The 17306-nt window shown below is 38.0% G+C and overlaps 1 protein-coding gene across 1 annotated transcript in view; it reads right to left on the reverse strand.

The window, feature by feature from the left end:
• Positions 1–376: 376 nt before the first annotated feature.
• CTH (cystathionine gamma-lyase) overlaps positions 377–17306 on the reverse strand; it is a 29761-nt gene continuing 12831 nt past the window's right edge. The window contains exons 5-12 of the mRNA XM_060773721.2: positions 16847–16978; positions 14449–14506; positions 11411–11488; positions 9535–9687; positions 8197–8318; positions 4770–4822; positions 3502–3640; positions 377–1777 (exon numbers count right to left, since the gene is read on the reverse strand). Coding sequence (XP_060629704.2) covers positions 1751–1777; positions 3502–3640; positions 4770–4822; positions 8197–8318; positions 9535–9687; positions 11411–11488; positions 14449–14506; positions 16847–16978 — 762 coding nt within the window. The 3' untranslated portion in view covers positions 377–1750. The remainder of the gene's footprint in view (positions 1778–3501; positions 3641–4769; positions 4823–8196; positions 8319–9534; positions 9688–11410; positions 11489–14448; positions 14507–16846; positions 16979–17306) is intronic.

Here is a 17306-nt window from a genome sequence, read left to right on the forward strand (position 1 = left end):
TCAGAGGTTGTGAGGTCTGTTGGAAACTAGGCAAGTGAGGTTTATATATTTGTGAAATGTCCAGGGTGGGAGAAAGAACTCTTGTCTGCTTGAGGCAAGTGTGAATGTTGCAACTGGCCACTTTGATTAGCACTGAATGCCCTTGCAGCTTCAAAACCTGGCTGCTTGCTGCCTGGGGAATCCTTTGTTGGGAAGTGTTAGCTGGTAGCTAACTGGTAGCCCAGAAAACTCACAGCAACCCAATGATTCTGGCCATGAAATCCCTTGACAATACATTAGACCAGTTACAGATTCATAAGCACTGACTATGAATCTGCAATACTGAATACCAGCCAAAGTGCTGTGGGAAACAGGCTGAAATAGTTGACACATCATGTCCAAACCTTATTGTGGTCTTTATTAGAGAACATATTCTGTGATTCTGTTAACAGTATGATCAAGCATATGCATTTGTAACATTATGACAGTGAAACATTTTAAATTACAATATACTTGAAATAGTAGTATTAGCTACAACCCAGTGGTATTTAACTGTGGGATGCTCCAGTGTGTGTATGGCACCATTACTTCAACACCAGCTTTTCCCTTCAGTGTCAGGAGCTGTTCAGTCTATCCTTCATTCTTCCAGAGCACCATTCTAGACTCAGAAGTGAATTATGTCAACCTTTCTTTCATAGGGGTGGGTTGTATTTTTTGCTGCTCAAGTAATAAAATATTCAGTCAATTTTATCTTCAGCTTTCACTGGTTGCTCATTTGCTGTTTCAAAGAAACTCTTCAGCGAAAAATGAAAACCAATCAACTTTATATAATTTATGAGAAGTACACATTATAGAAAAAATGCGTTGCTTATGGAAACAGTTCTCATATGTCAGTCACAGATGCTGGAGCAAAGATTTTAAAATTCAAAAGCACAAACGGCCTATGCAAAGACCAGAAATCTAAACAGGAGAAAATTTATGTTCAAAACAGATACAGTATCTTTAAAAACAACAACAACTGACATGGTGCCATGAAACAGACTCCCCCCCCCCCCCTATTTTCAATGTTATATTGAAGAGAAATAACATCTGGCCTAAGAGGCCAATCAGAGGCTACATTTTGCATTTGAACTTGTACTTTTCTGAATCAGATATGAACTCTTTTGTTTTACTTCAGCAGCACAAAAAGGTAGAAGGAAAAGAGTACTGGCATAACTGTAGTAGTCTTCTAAATGTACATACCACTGCACCTTCTAAGATTTCAAAGTATTCCAGGCATAGAATTTAGTTGTAGTTCATTATTGTCTTCCATACTGCAGATGGAGGAACTAAGGCCGAGAAGAGTAGTTTACCTGAGGCCACCTGGTGAGGTTCATAACATAGGCAAGACTCGAACCGAGGACTGCCTAATGCTGTAATTCAGCCACTATGTTACATCAGCATATGATACATTTAAATATCATTAAGTGCCAATGGGACATAACATTTCTGAGCATAAATCACAGTCATCCAAAAGCTGCTGCTGTACGAAAAGAAGGGTTGATTTTAGCTTTTAAATTTGCTAATCAAGAAATGATAGAGATGACACCTCTGAAGGCATTCCCTTTTTCAATGGGCAAGCACCCTTGGCTTGCTTAGAGAATGTTAAAATCTAAGTTTGCATTTTAAAGAAATCAAATCCAGTGAAATTTCATGAGTAGCTGAACATCCCATTCGTTTCCTTCATGTTACAGGTGTGCGGGTATCCCGTTGCCATCTGAGCCCTAATCTCTTAGTTACGGATTTTGAAATCAGGAACCTGTGGTAAGAGAGAACAAACAGAAAAGCATCACTATTTTCCTGCAAATTGCTTGACTTTTCAGGGAGCTGAGACTGTGTAAGTTTTTAGTTGCCTTTCTTCAGTGATATTGATAGAAGAGCAATGCAACAGATTCTACTGAATGTCTAGAATAGTGAGGATGTTTGTAAACAAGTGTTTCGTTGGCACATTTCTAGTAAGTCTCTCATTGGAGCATTAAATTTGCATGATATTATTTATGGAGGGACATTAGATGCTTGCAATTTTAGGTGCGTATGCATATTAATCTATAATGTAATCCCTCCCTATCTGTGGATTCCTTTCCCAGTTAGCGTCATGGTAGCCAGTGGGTGCAACATGGCTAGTCCCTGTTGCTCATCCCTTGAAGTGACATCTCTGTGGATAAGGGGGGGGGGGGGGACACTGCTGTAATGTAAAAGGACCCTGAAAAAGACCTCTGCTCAAAACTCTGGACACTCACAGTTATTGACAACTGAGACACCACAGTGAGCCAAATAGCTTGGACTTGTTCTAAAGGCATATTCCTATGCTACCTAGCAGAACACATTATTCCACCTTACTAACATTTCTCTGAACATAAACTGTTCTGGCTCAGCTTACCTGTCCAAATGTATCTCCTTCTATGAGCCAGCTAGGAGGTTAAAATAGTCTGGGGAGGCCCTGGTCTCGGTCCCACATCCTTCTCAGATGTGCTTGGTGGGGACGAGAAACAGGGCCTTCTCAGTGGTGGTCCCTCAGTTATGGAACTTCCTCCCTAATGAAATTAGATCAGCCCCCTCCGCCCTGATCTTCAGGAAAAGGCTAAAGACATGGATGTGGGATCAAGCGTTCCGTTAGTAACCCACTAGAGAACTATGGAATAGTGCAACTTGGAATGGCCATAGACTATGATTTCAGATAATGTGATTTTAAATAGTGTTTTGAAGTTTGATAGGTTGGTTTTTAATAATCATTTTAATATATCTGTTTATATTACTATATATGTATGTTTCTATGGCATCGAATCGTTGCCTATGTATGTAAGCTGCCTTGAGTCCCCTACAGGGTTGAGAAAGGCAGGGCATAAATAGGGTAAATAAATAAATAAATATTCATCTTTTGGACATATGGGGGAGTCCTATGAGTAAGCTGAAATAGGAGATTTTGTATGGAGAAGTCTTGTTATCTCCACGCGTGTTGGTTGGAGCTGAAAAGGCACAATGGTCTCTAGAGTATTGGTTATGAGAATCCCCCTCCTGATGCTGGATTACAAATCCTTACAGCTCAACCTGCACTGCCAATGTTGAGGGGTTCAGGAATTACAACTGAACAACATCTAAAAGACCCTCATCATTCCTGTCCCTGTTTTAGGGTCTTCTTTAGAAATGCCCCATTCAATTTCTGTGACCATTTTGGATGAGATATTGCATAAAGGTTGTCCGCTGCACTATTTCCAAACCTTTTTCACACATATATTTCTATGATATTGAGCTGCTAGTAAAAACAGAGGCACTTGGACCCTAGCCTAAGCACCAGCAAAATGAAAGCAGTGTGCGCACATACACCAACCATATTTGATAGAACGCCTATAAGCTGTAATGAACTTCAGTATTCAATGCTCATCAGGAGTATAAATTTCTGAAACACCAGTGAAGCTAAAAATGGCCCAAGTGGTGAAAACACTTTCCTCACACTGACGGGCAATGAACTATGAAGTGACTTACTGCTGCCTTCAGAGCTTGGGCCAGATCTTCCAGTAAGTCTTCCAAGTCTTCTAAACCAATGGACATGCGAATTAACGTGTCAGTGATTCCAAGGCTTTCCCTGTCTGCCTTAGGAACTGAAGCGTGAGTCATGATGGCACTGAAAAAGAACAGATAGTCCAGGCTTTGAGATTCATAAACAGAAAGCAATGGACCAGAAAGTACAGGAAATATAACAATTTAAAATAAAATTAATGTAACAAGAGGTGAGGCAAAGTCACACCCTGAACTGCAGATTGAGTTCATGGAAGTCCAATATTAATCTGCAGGAAAAAATTTTAATGGATTCACTTTTAACATGCAAATCTCTGATTCCAATAAAACATGATCTGACACATTGGATGATATTTTCAAACTATTGTTTAGAATCAATCCTTTTCAGTCAATTGCTGTTTTGAACCAAAACTCTCAGAATTCCCAAATCAACATGGCTTTGGACATATTAGACAGGAGAGTCTGTTAACATAATTCCAGTTAAAGTTGTTGATCTAAACTGTGCTTGAAATTCATATATTCTGGGGAAGGCTAAGGAATTACCATTCCTCTATCAAGGTATTTCGAGCCTGCAGCGAAGCCTGCAATACTGTATGGAGAACAGAACCCATATCAAAGAGAGAAACCTACACGTTCAGGTAAAAGAGTGAATGTGAGAAGATGAGCGAGGGAGTGGATGCTGGTTGTAAATGGCATTCCTAACAAGATAATTTCAACCAACAATGAAGCAAGCTCCCTTCCCTTTAAATTTACTGGAGTTCAAATCTCTACAAAGTGATTCAGGTTTTCAGTTCTGTTCGGCAACATAATCAAATGAAATCTATGTGAACTTTTTAATGAGCGGACAATGGATATATGAGATACATGGAGGAAAAACCATTCTCAATACATGTTGTGTTTTTCCTTTTCTGTGGCAGACAAAATCTAGTCTGAGGCTCCTCTAACTTACAGGCATGTAATTTTTAAGACAAATTTGAAAGTATTTATGTGCTGCTTCTACTTTTCCACTGTGTCTACAGTTAAAAGCACTTGATGTACACCAAATGCAGCTGGGTTTTCTGTACCAAATATGCCCCCCTGTGTACATAAACCGAACAGCAGACCAGAGTCACATTGGCAAGACTGCAATGAATGTGTTGATAACTGTCTCCATGTTCATTAGTATACACTACTTAAATAGCTGATGTTTTTAACTGAACTCATTTTAACAGAGATTTCAAATAAACATTACTTACGGATGCTCTGCTAAACTTTCATAGCCTCCCAGACTTTCAGCCAAGGCAAAAAGCTAGAGAAAAGAATTCAGAATATTATTTTTGAACAAACTTTCATTCCATTTTTCATACCATTTAGTCCTAGGCAAAATTAGATAGGTAATTAAACCCTTTGAAATCAGTAAACAGATATACCTAGCTCTGCTTTCTCTCAGATGGGAAGAGAAATTATTTTAGCAGTGAAGAAAAAGCACACCACAACAAACTAATTATCTAATTGGTTTGAAGAGAAACCACCCCAAATCCCCAGTTTGGAAGTTACTATATACCACAATTGGAGAAGTTACAGTTTGTTGACAGTGATGAAAGCAATAGTTCGTGATTTACAACTAGCAGAGCAGCCAAGTGAAAATAAGTGGTCATCAAGGACTAGTGTGCTTGCTGAATATCAAGCCCAAATTTTCTGGAACTCAGGCAAACTTTGACAGAGATATTAATACTGGTGGACCAATGAGCCTCATGTCATTAGGGTGGTGAATTTATTCAGGGGCTTTAGCTTGAACTTTAAAACAGCCCTATCTCTCCAATGAGTTCAGCATCTGAATAGCTCCCTTCAAATTTCAGACTAAAATCTCAAATGGATTTGCATGGCTACTAACATAGGAGCTATCAGCTATTTAGAAAACAATTAAAAACAGCTCAACCATGAAATTTAGGCCATGAAACTAAAGCATACATGCCAATTCTCTTCTGGCTATCAGAGAAATGAATTTTATGCATGACAAGGAAATAAATCATGCATGGAGAAAACAGGGCTTCTGTCACCAGACTAGGGGAAAAAAGATTTACTTCTCAAGGCTGCCATTTCTCCGCTGGAGGATGAAACTGCAGTGGTAGGATGTCCTCTCCAGTGCTTTTACTTCTTTCCTCCTATTGTGAAATCCTACTGACCACAGGCAACTGACTAGGAAAACACAACATTGTGGTAGGTAACTAACAATAAGGGCAAAGGGATGAATTTGGATAGTAGATAGCAATGCTTAGCCATCATTTGAGGATGATAAACTGACACTGTCTCAATGATTTTAAATTATGAATCTGAAATTGTGTATATTAAATTACTAGTTGTTTTAACATGTATTGACAATGTATGCTCTTTTTGAACTGATGTCTTCACCGGTGTATGTGTTATGTGTTATTAACAGATGACATGTGTTGCATTTTAATATATTGTTATTCCCTGCCTTGATCTATGTGGTAAGGAGGATAAGAAATAAATATTGTTGTTGTTGATATATCTATTAGACAACAAACTACTGCTGCTGCTATTACTAAAACTGTTTCTTAGGAAAGAGTTTACAAGAAGGGCAGAGAAATGGTCTTTGAATTTCTTTTGATTTCTTTTCCATTTCTTTAGCTGGCAGAATGTACCTTGAAAGGGCTGTTCCTACTATTGCAGGCTCCAAGCTCAATTGAAAATGTGAGCGAAGACCTATTAAGATATAGGCTCAGAAACCTAGGAGACAAACTTCATTTACTGGTCCATCAAACCCAACAGATAGATTAGGAACAGCTTTTAGGTTTAAAAACTCCATGTCAAGATCAAGAGGGCATGGGTAAGCAGAAAGGAATGGGCATGCTATGGAGCCCAAAGGCAGTGCCAATCCATCTTCAGCTCTGCTGGAGCTCTGAAAGTCTGCACAAGAACTTTTTGCAGCTGCCATTTTTGACTGCACTAGGGAGTTTTTTTTCACTGTTTCAGAGTAGATGTGCACCTCAACCCTAAACACTACCTTACAACCCTGTAAAAGCATGTCTCACATTTTGTGTGTCTGTGGGAAGGAGTTTAATTGAGAAGAAATATTGTAGAGATGCTGGGGCCTTTGAGGGATTGATGGCAGATCCTAATGGTGGATCCTTGCCTAATGGGTGCATGCAGTCCAAGGGCTACACATTCCACAACCTTGCTATGCATGACATATGTTCCTTTTCAGGAAATTCCTTTCCACAAGACCAATTTTTCTCAGCCTTTTTACACTGGAGAATTCTTTGAACTAAGGTTTAGTCTCCGGGAATCCCTACATAAAATGATTATATATGCAGCTCAAAAAAGACAAAACAAAAATAAAATCTTTTTCTTTCACAAGTTGGTGGAACTTTTGGTAACTTTTTGCAGAATCAGGAAAAGAAAGGTTGAGAAAACCTGCCCTTCTCTCTCTCCCCTCTCCTGGTTGAATTTATTACCCCAGTGGGGCGTACAGGGAAAGTAGATTCACATATCTCATCCCTGTCCAAGCATGCCCTTGGTACCAGCTTGAATTCTGTTTCAATTAGAATAAATGGCATTAGCAGAAATGGTAATTTACCAATTTAGCATGAACTCAGTGGGGATTATTCTAGCTGGGATTAACAATAGGATTTAGTCTACCGTTACTAAATTGGTTTTCCTGTGGCCAGGGACAGAATGAGTACAAGATGGAAATCTCATTATTATTACAAAAATTAATACAGCCTAGTATTTGGGAAGAAGTGGAATATTAGGTAGAATACATACAGTCCCAGCTTTTTTATTATTATTATTATTATTATCATCATCATCATCATCATCATCACCATCTTTATTTATATCCCGCCTTTATCCCCATGGAGACTTAAGGTGGTTAACAACCACATAATAAAAGAAAAAAATGAAACTAAGCAAATACAAAAATTAAAAGGCAATTAAATATTGGTGTGAGGATATACCGTTAAAAATACAATAAAATATGATTAAAATTACATTTAAAATGCACACACACACCCAATTCCACCCGTAACCTCCCCAACAGCATGCCCCTCGTCCTTCCTCAAATGCTTGCTGGCACAGCAATGTTTTTACCTGCTTGTGGTATGTTTTATGGAAGCTATCCAGAATGACCATTACAGAACAGGAAGAGCTCTTTGCTCATTTTTCCAAGTTAATTTGGTTGCCAGCCATTGGGGAAGTGACTGTATACCTGTATTTAGGGGAGAATACTTTTCGAGTGATATGCGTTCATGAAGAAATGATTGGACAGAATTTGCTTGACTCAAAGCATTTGGGATACAAACATGATGTCTCTGTTGCATCAGCAAAACTAACCTTGCTTTCAAAACTCTGTTTATAATTGTGGCGGAAGATGAGCTGGCAGCTGGCATGGGGTGGCATTACCTAGCTCATATTGGTTAGATAAGCAGTAACTGCTTGAATAACTGGTTCATTTTAATTTGGATACACCCTTTTCCTTCCTTCCCATTACTGCCATCTCTCACTACCAAGTGGGTGATTAACTTTTTGAGACTTCTCACCATGCCTTTCAACACCATGATATGCCCCACAAGCCGGAAGCTGCATCTAGATCATGGTTAGGTCACAAGGTGGTGCTGTTCTTCTTTATAGAGGAAATGTGTCTGCTTCAAAGATCTTTACCTTTAAGTTTTTGAGAAATGTGGAGGCGTTCGCAAGATTTCCTTTAATGTAAAACGAAATCATCCCTGGGCAGCCTGTGCACTGGCGTTTCACCACCTCAAACTGCGGGTGTGACGGCAAGCCTGAAATGAGTCATGTGTTACACAAACAACTTAAAGTTTTTATTATTTTAAAACCTACACTGAATAGCCCTTTGGGAGCCACCTCGATGACTACTAAGGTTCAAACTAAAGAGGTTCCAAAGCAATAACTATCAGGCAGAGAGATGGAGGCATATGAAATTTTAATGTTGCCATTTGTAGCACATACACAGTCCATTTCAGGGCCAAGAGAAGACTTTTTTGCAATGGGAAGTCAATCTTGTACTTGACCTTTACTGACCCTTAACCAACTGTAGAGGGGGAGTGTTGGGAGGTGTTAATATGGCAAATTTGCCCTGGTGCAGAAATGGATATTATTCTGGAGAAGAAGAAGAAAATCAGAAAGCTCTTTTTTAAAACATTTCTAGGGTTTCTAAGACCTAAGAGGGGCACATGTGGATTATGTGCTACTTTATACATGCACAAAAATAATGAGAATTTAGAATGCAGTGCCTGGAATTAATGGTTGTGACAACAGTAAGGATATTATATGTGGAATAGATTATGGGATTGGAAAGCTCATGGAGGTAAAGGCAATGCAAATTATAACTAGTGTGTGTTGCATCTGCTTTTAATCAGCCATTAGTCAAATTAAGCTTCTCGCGCTAAATTGGAAGAGTTCACTTAAAAGCATAAACATCTACATAAATTATGCATGAGTCTAAACATATTGGACAAAAAGATCAAACAAATCCAAAAGTCAATGTAAATATTGTTCCTTAACTCTTATCAAAAATGGCAACCATTTGACAGCTGAAGTCTGTTCCAAGAAAAATTAAAGGAGGTACTAGCTCTATTTTCTTCCATTGTGGCATTGCTTATGCCCTTTTTGAATGCCTGGGCAGGAAATTTACAGCGGCAAGGAGCTCTGGCCCTGAGGTGGCATTGGTGCTTTCCCCTTGCCACCAAATGACCTTCAACATACCTATGGACTATATCAAAAAACATAATTTTGGACCTGAAACCTGCCGTTGACTGATACTTAAGGAAACCTATACACAAGTATATATGGTACCTACTCAAAAGTAATCCCTTTATGTTAAACAGGACTTACAGGCAAGTAAGTGGACACAACTTTACAGTCTTATTCATGCTGAATGTTCCCCAACTCATGTCAATGGCTTTTATTTTGTTCCATTGTTTTAATTTTTGGCAATGATACTTTAGCAACCAGCAGGTTATGCAAAAGATGACTCACCAGGGAATATGACTTTTTCAACTCTAGGATCTGACTCAAGGAACTGGGCAACAGCCAGTGCATTCTGGAAATGTTGTTTCATGCGGATCGGCAATGTCTTTAAACCCCGGTTGCAAAGGTAGCAGTCAAAAGGAGACGGAACCGCTCCAAGGGCTACAAACCAAAACCAAGAAATCAGCTGCTTCTCTGGTGATTTTGTCACTCCCACCAAGCAATGAATAAAGAGCAAATAAACAAGACATACTGAAAAAATATAGTCATTTCCTCACAATAAGTATCAATCGGAGCAGAAGAGTTAAATTTTATCTATCTGGTAACAGATAGGAATACTGTGAACCAAGAATGTCAAGGTTAGAGATTATTGCATGAGTCCCAGAGAATTGGATTTAGTTTAGTGAAGTTAGACACTTTTTTATATTGGAATTCTTTTCAAGCAAAGTACAAAATGGCAATAGTAACCATTGAATATTGTTGATATTCCCACTGCCACTTGCTTAAAACATGGCGTTTCGGAGGAAGGTCAAGACTTGGCTCTATGAGCAAGCGTTTGGCTAATCAGTGCAACTGAACAACTGAACACAGGAAGTCGGTAAAATTGAACATAGGAATGGCACAAGGATTATGAGAATGGATCTTGTTCTGTTGAGGTGTCATGAATTGACAAGGAATTGATAATAATTGTTGATTTTGTTGTAATGTGTAATGTGTTTTTAACTGTATATTACTGTATAACTTGCACTGTGTAAACCGCATTGAGTCGCCTAATCTAGGCTGAAAAATGCGGTATAGAAATAAAGCAAATAAATAAATAAATAAATAATAAAACATGTCAAGTCCATGTATGTATATATTCCTCATCCCGATATACCACATTTTTAAAATCCTCACAGAAAAGATGGATTAGATAGAATTAATACATGGCCGGTCAGTCACTGAACTAAGGGTTAACTAATGAGCTTCGTGCTAGTTTGACCTATGTCTTCCAAAGCCAAGTTCTGGATGCACAACTGAGTAATAATATAACTTCAGTGCTCGATGTAGCAAGGAGTAACAGTTCTACTGATTAACCAGTAATGACAGCAGTTTTAAGAAGTAAAATAAACTATAACCAAAGAAAAAACAGTGGAGGAGTAAATTACCTTTCACAAATATAGAAAAAAGACACCAAAGACCAACGAAGATTAGAGGGAAGTTAACTTTTTTTCTCTCTCTCTTATTTTTCCTATCTCTCCTTTGGGGCTTTTCCCCCCTTTCCAGTATTAACTTTTATTTTCCTACTATTCTCTTATCTATAATAACAATGTTCTCCCACTTTCGATGCAAAAATTCTATCTTTATTTCAATTTTATAAAACATACATACATATATATATATATATATATATATATATATATATATATATATATATATATAAAAAGAAACAATCCATCTGTCATTCCTGGTACAAAATGGTGCTACCCACTGCTTTCTGTACTTGAAAATTCACTATTTATTTTGTTCCAATTATATCTTGTTTACCGCTCCCTTCTCTCTCCTTTTATTAAACCATTAAACACCAAGAAGCATTTTTAAGGCTCCATCCGCCATTTAATGCCGTTGAAACGGCATTATAGGGTCAATGTAGACTCATATAATGCAGTTCAATGCAGTTTAACTGCATTTTGTCCATCTATGTAGACTATATTATGCAGTTTCAAAATGCATTATATCGCAATGTAAATAAGAGTCCATTTGCAATGAAACTTCTGGTTTATGTTGGAAGAGTGATTTAAGTGTTTACATATCTTTACTTTAGTAATGATTTATTGGTGCTTTAATATAAGGAGAGAAAGAGAGAGCGCAATCAAACATTGTTTTGAGTTGAGTCCATACTCACCATATTGCAAGAGTCTGAGTCTTTCATGGATACCATCATCGTTTACTGAGACTAATCCCATTACAACATCACTGTGACCTGAAAATGAAATACGGGAGAAAAAAGAGGTCAGCTGTAAGATTAAAAGGCACTTTTTCTAGTTGCTCTTTTTCTTTGGGTTCTACATTATTCCTCTATACTAGCAGTCCTCCAACTTTTAAAGCAGAGGGCTGGTTCATGATCCCTCAAACTGTTTTGGGGGTGGGGGTGGGGGACTAAAAGATAGAAAAAAACTGAACAAATTCCTATGCACACTACACATATCTTACTTGTAGTGCCAAAAAACATAAAAGAGCAATACAATACTGAAAATGAAGAACAATTTTGACCAATATAGACTTAACAGTATTTCAATGAGAAGTGTGGGCCTTCAATTGGCTGATGATAGTTAATTGCCAGTTCCATATTTGTCATTGATAGTCATAACAAGTAGTTCAAGTGTGTCAGTATTTTCCCTTGACATAATTGTTTCCTAGGGATACAAAATAGCTATTACTTCTTGAAGATGTGCACTGGTAGCTATTACATCAGCGGATGTTGTATAGGCAGCTAGTAACTGAAGGAGTGTAGCGGGCTCTGAGGGGGGCCTGCATCACAATGTCCTCATGGCTCTTTTCATGGCTCTTTCCTTACTTCCCTCCTTTTCCTTTCTTTCCATATGGCAAGGGTCCCTGCGGCTGCAAGTGAAGGTGATGGGAAAATTGGCCCGGGGGGGGGGGGGGGGCGCTAAGTTTGGGAACCTCTGCTCGATTACTTTGACCAGTGTTTCCCAAAATTTAATCTTCCAGGTGTTTTGGATTTAAACTCCCAGAATTTCTGACTGTTGATCAATCTGGCTGGTACTTCTGGGTGTTGAAATCCAAAACAGCTGGAAGACCAAGGTTTGGGAACCACTGCTTTAGATCATAACATGCAATTTCTTTAGTGTTGCCATCTCTCTAGAACTACTCACTCTGATACTAAATGGATGAGGTTAGTTACTCTGAAATAAAATTATGGAATCTACTATTTGATAGTGTGATTATTAGCCTTTCCCAATCCGGTGCCATCATGATGCTGACTAGTGAAGCTGCCTCACAATGTCCCCTTGGCTCTCTTTGTGGCTCTTTCCTTCATTCCCCATTTTTCACTTAAGTCCTCAGCACATTTAGTGCTTATGCTTCAGATGTTGACATCTGGAAGAGAAAAAGTCTGTGTATATATCTGCACCCTTAGGCTTTCACCATGTTCTAATACTCTGCTTAACTTGGGCCCATATTTTGTCTATTTACAGTAGAACTTTATGTTGATTTACTATGAAGTAGTGGCAGCAAGTGACTCATGTGTCAGTGGGCTATTTAATCTGCTCCAAATAGTCAAAAGTTATTCCCCAGATAGTTCAGTGCCTTGCACGTCTTATTTAAAGTTCAGATTAAAACCTGGAGGAGCTTCACTACCCCATTCATATGGAAGGCACCAGTCAGCATGGCTATAAAGCAACTTCCATGACATTTAACAGGGATTTAGCTCTTCCTGATGAGTGCATTTGGGACTATGCAAAGAAAGGTCAAAAATGAATGATTTCTGAAATGTCTGTAAATAAAAAAAGCATTTCAAAACTCACTAAGAGTTTGTGTTATTTATTAATTCTGTGCAGTATCTTTTTCTTGCAGATGTCAATAATTAATGTGAGGTGGAGAAAGAAGCTCTGTAACTTTAGAGAAGTACTAGACTCCAGTGCGACTCAAAGTAATGGTTCCTGGACTGACACTTGTTCCTGAATTGCTTCTTGGTGAGTTTCCCAAAAAGATAGAAAAAAATGTACCCAATGGGCACAAATATGATGCTGTTCTCGGGGGGGGGGGGGGATAACTGCCAGTCTCTCATATCAGATCTTCCAAGAAGTACTAATATAGTCACTTTCTATCTTGGATGCTGCTTTACATAAAGATGATTAAGCCCACTGGTAAACAATGTTTAAAACCAAGAGGAAATTCTAAAGCAGTTTGAGATAAGGGAAATGCATACACTTTCTGAAAAACAACAGTCCATCTTAACATAAATTGCAAAATCTTAAGACACTGGGAGCTTTTATTTCAACTCTACACCAATGGGATTTTTAGACTGAGCTAATTCACTTTTCAAATATTTGAACAAGGCTCTCCGCAGGGACCAAAATTAAAATGGAGAAATTTTCCAAAGGAAGCCATTCTTCAATCAGCATATATTTACTCAGAACATGGCCCTACAGCATTATTATAGAAACGTTACCAAAACATGTGCAGAAGTAAAACCTATGTAGAGAGTAATGATTCATGTAGACATTTGTATTGGAAGTCATTATAAAAACTATGCATTTCTTTTCTTTTATCAATGTACATTAACAAAAACAAAAATAATGACCACGGGTGATTCACACAATTATAAAGTGGGTATAAATGTAAAGATGTATAATGAAATATCAAACTCAGAATCACTCAGAGCCATACGATTTCTCATTTTGACACTTGTGAAAGCTAGACAACCAAGACTACAACAAGAAAATGAATTCATTTGAAATGTGATGCTCAAGAAAAGACAAATAAATGACCCTTAAAGAGAATAAAGTTTGAACTTTCATTATAAATGAAGATGATTACACTGAGGCTATTGTACTTTGGGCATAACATGAGATAATATGATTAGTTGGAAAAGACAATAATACTTGATGAAGTAGAAGGCACTAAAAAGAGATGAAGACCAGATGATGATGATGATGATGACGACAACTACTACTACTAGTAGTAGATTGATTCAGTGTATGAAACTACAGCCCTGGATTTGCAAGACCTAATAGGCAGCTTGGAGGTCTCTCATTCCAAAAAGAAAAGCTGACATAATGGCAAAAAGCAACAAAAACAATCCATGAAAAAAATAAAAACTTGATAGTGAAAAGGAATCACATATTACTAGACACGAATGAGATACGGGCTGCTTGTTAGAATATCATTCTAATAATACACATTTCAAAAAGTACTTACCATTCATGTATTTAGTTGCCGAGTACATACAGATGTCTGCTCCTAAAGCTAAAGGTCGCTAAAAAAAAGAAAAAGAAAAAGAAAAAGTCAAGTTAGGTAGAAAAGGCTCAATGTATGTTCTGTTGAATGATGAACTAGTTTTCAAAGCACAATTATATACTGTTGAGACCAAGAGTGTCACAGTAATTTCTGCTATGCAGAAGTTAAGCTGGAGCCGCTAAGAAAACATCCACAAGTCCCAGTGACATTTTATCAGTCATTGCTCATGCAAACACATAAGCAATGAAAAAACCTTGACTGGAAAAGTGTAAAAAGGGGAAATGAGGGCAAGGTACCATTGCTTTAACTATGCGAATCTTCGTTGCCAGTGTGATGTCTCTACTCTTCACTATTTTATCGAGATTGGACATTGCTCTCCTCCCAAGAAGGAAGCGTCTCCTGATTTCCTGGCTACAGTCTGCGTCTGCAGTGATCTTTGCACCTAGAAATACAAAGTCTGTCACTGCCTCCACGTTTTCTCCCTCTATTTCCCAGTTGTCAATCGTTCTTGTATGAGTACGAAGCCAAAATAGTCTCTCTTATTCATTAGGGCTTGTCCCTGTTGATTTCCAATCAACACGGCTTTCCCCTAGAAATGCTGCGACTGCCGTAGTGATTTTCTCTCTCTCTCTATGCTCTTGGCATGTGGCAATGTGGTTCACTGGACACTGTTTTCTTCTATTATATTGGCTAATCTATTAGGAATGTTTCATCATGCTGGATCAGTTTGGGAGAATGAGCTTGATTATAGGCCCATGCAATTGCCAGAATACTAATTCCATGGAATTAACACTCTTCCATTTGCCTGCCCTCTTTTCCAAGGGCTGTCTGGGGCTGTCTCAGTGTAGCCCTATGATTAACTATGACATCTTTTCCTGTTTGCAAGTAAGTTAGTAAATTACAGACTCCGTGCTTTATAACTCAAACCCTATGTTTTGGTTGCTAACAATGTAACCCCACGCGTCTTCAGTCAGAGGTAATCTCCACTTTGAGTAATGGGGCTTGCGCTCTAATAGGTGTCTAAAATGGAGTCAAAGATTAATATATTTCTATATGCCTTGACATTCAAACAAGCTCTCACTTTTCAAACCCTCCCAGATTTTATATTAATGGATAACTAAGCAAAGAGTGTTGACTGAGCACAATTTCTGACAATTGAACTATTTAGGCAAAAGGGAGAGGTGGATTGGTTTGGAATCTATATTCTTCTATATTGTATGATCTCCACCAAATACTCATCCGACAGGATGCTCCCAGTTCCATAAGGTCAAAATATAGCAAAGCACTTTGTAAATGTATAGTTTATGTTCCGTAACTGAATGTTTGCCGTATATATGTTGTGAGAACGGTGGAATAGAAATTCTTTAAAAATAATAAATAATAAATAAAGGTTGCTATATAAATTTGAAGCAGTTGCAAAAAAAAAAAAAAAAAAAAAAAGACGAGGGACTAGGTGGCTTTTACAGATTGGAAGTTACTCTGAGTCCCCAAACCATAATATCACTTGGACATTCCGAGAGTTGGTGTGCAAAAAAGCTAATGTTTATAAAATTATCAACATATCAAAATCAAAAAACTACAGTAGGAGATTTGGGGGGGGGGGGGGAGGTATCAGGAGTGACTTGAGAAACTGCGAGTTGTGTCTAGCGAGAGGGAATTGGCCGTCTGCAAGGATGTTGCCCAGGGGAACCATCCCGTGGGAGGCTTCTCTCATGTGACTGCAAGAGGGGTTGGAGCTGACAGATGGGAGCTCACCCGCTCCCCAGATTTGAACTGCCAACCTTTTGGTCAGCAGTCCTGTCAGCACAAGGGTTTAACCCATTGTGGGGACTCCTATAATAGGAGTGATTAAGGCATAATACCTCTCTGTCTCTCCTTACTCCATCACCCAAGAATATCAGTCAAATACTATAGTATAATCATCATAATGAAGATTCTTTCTCTAGTACAAGATGATTAAAATATTTCCTATACAAGTTACCAGACAACTTTAATTCCCCCCTCCATACACACAAGTGAGTCGAAAGAGATAATAAATTATATGATATAAATACACAGCAAGCATTCCTGATTTGAAGGGAATTTTATTTATATGGATATAAACTTATAAACCAATAGTAATGGGATAGCAATCTAGCCCTAGTAAGGGGGGGAGGACCGTTTCTTTGAGGTCTGGTGTTTCTCTTTGTCCCATTATGAGTAGGTTATCACAACTACCATCTCTAATTTTGGTCTTTTCCTTCCTCCTGATGAAATTTCCTCCAGAATTCAGGGGGCAAATTATTAAAGGTGTTGGAAGGGCCCACCCACAAAAAGTTTTTGAAAAAAGAAAATATGCACCATAGGATAATAAGCTTACCTGGAAATATGCAGACATAAAGGTATTATCTACGGCTAAAATAACTCCTTTGTGTTTATGGACAACCTTGGCACACGCTTGAATATCAATAACTTTCAACATTGGATTTGTGGGAGTTTCAATCCAGACAAGCTGTGAGATTAAAAAAATTAAGTTATACAATGACATATATTTCTTTGTGTTTTTTAAAGATATCATCAGCATATATAAAGGCATCATCATATATTCCTGTCTGTCTATATTATATATTGCAAAAAGTACTTCAGGTTGAGCATCCCTTATTCAGAATTCTAAAATACTCAAAAATCTACAATTGTGTATGGGGGTGGCTCAAATAATGAAACCTTTGCTTTCTGATAGTTCAGTATCGAAAAACTTTGTTTCATACACAAAATTCTTTAAAATACAGTGTATAAAATTATCTTCAGTCAGTATGTATAAATTGCATATGAAACATAAA

The sequence above is a fragment of the Anolis sagrei genome, chromosome 4, assembly GCF_037176765.1.
Source record: "Anolis sagrei isolate rAnoSag1 chromosome 4, rAnoSag1.mat, whole genome shotgun sequence".
NCBI classification, from domain to species: domain Eukaryota; kingdom Metazoa; phylum Chordata; class Lepidosauria; order Squamata; family Dactyloidae; genus Anolis; species Anolis sagrei.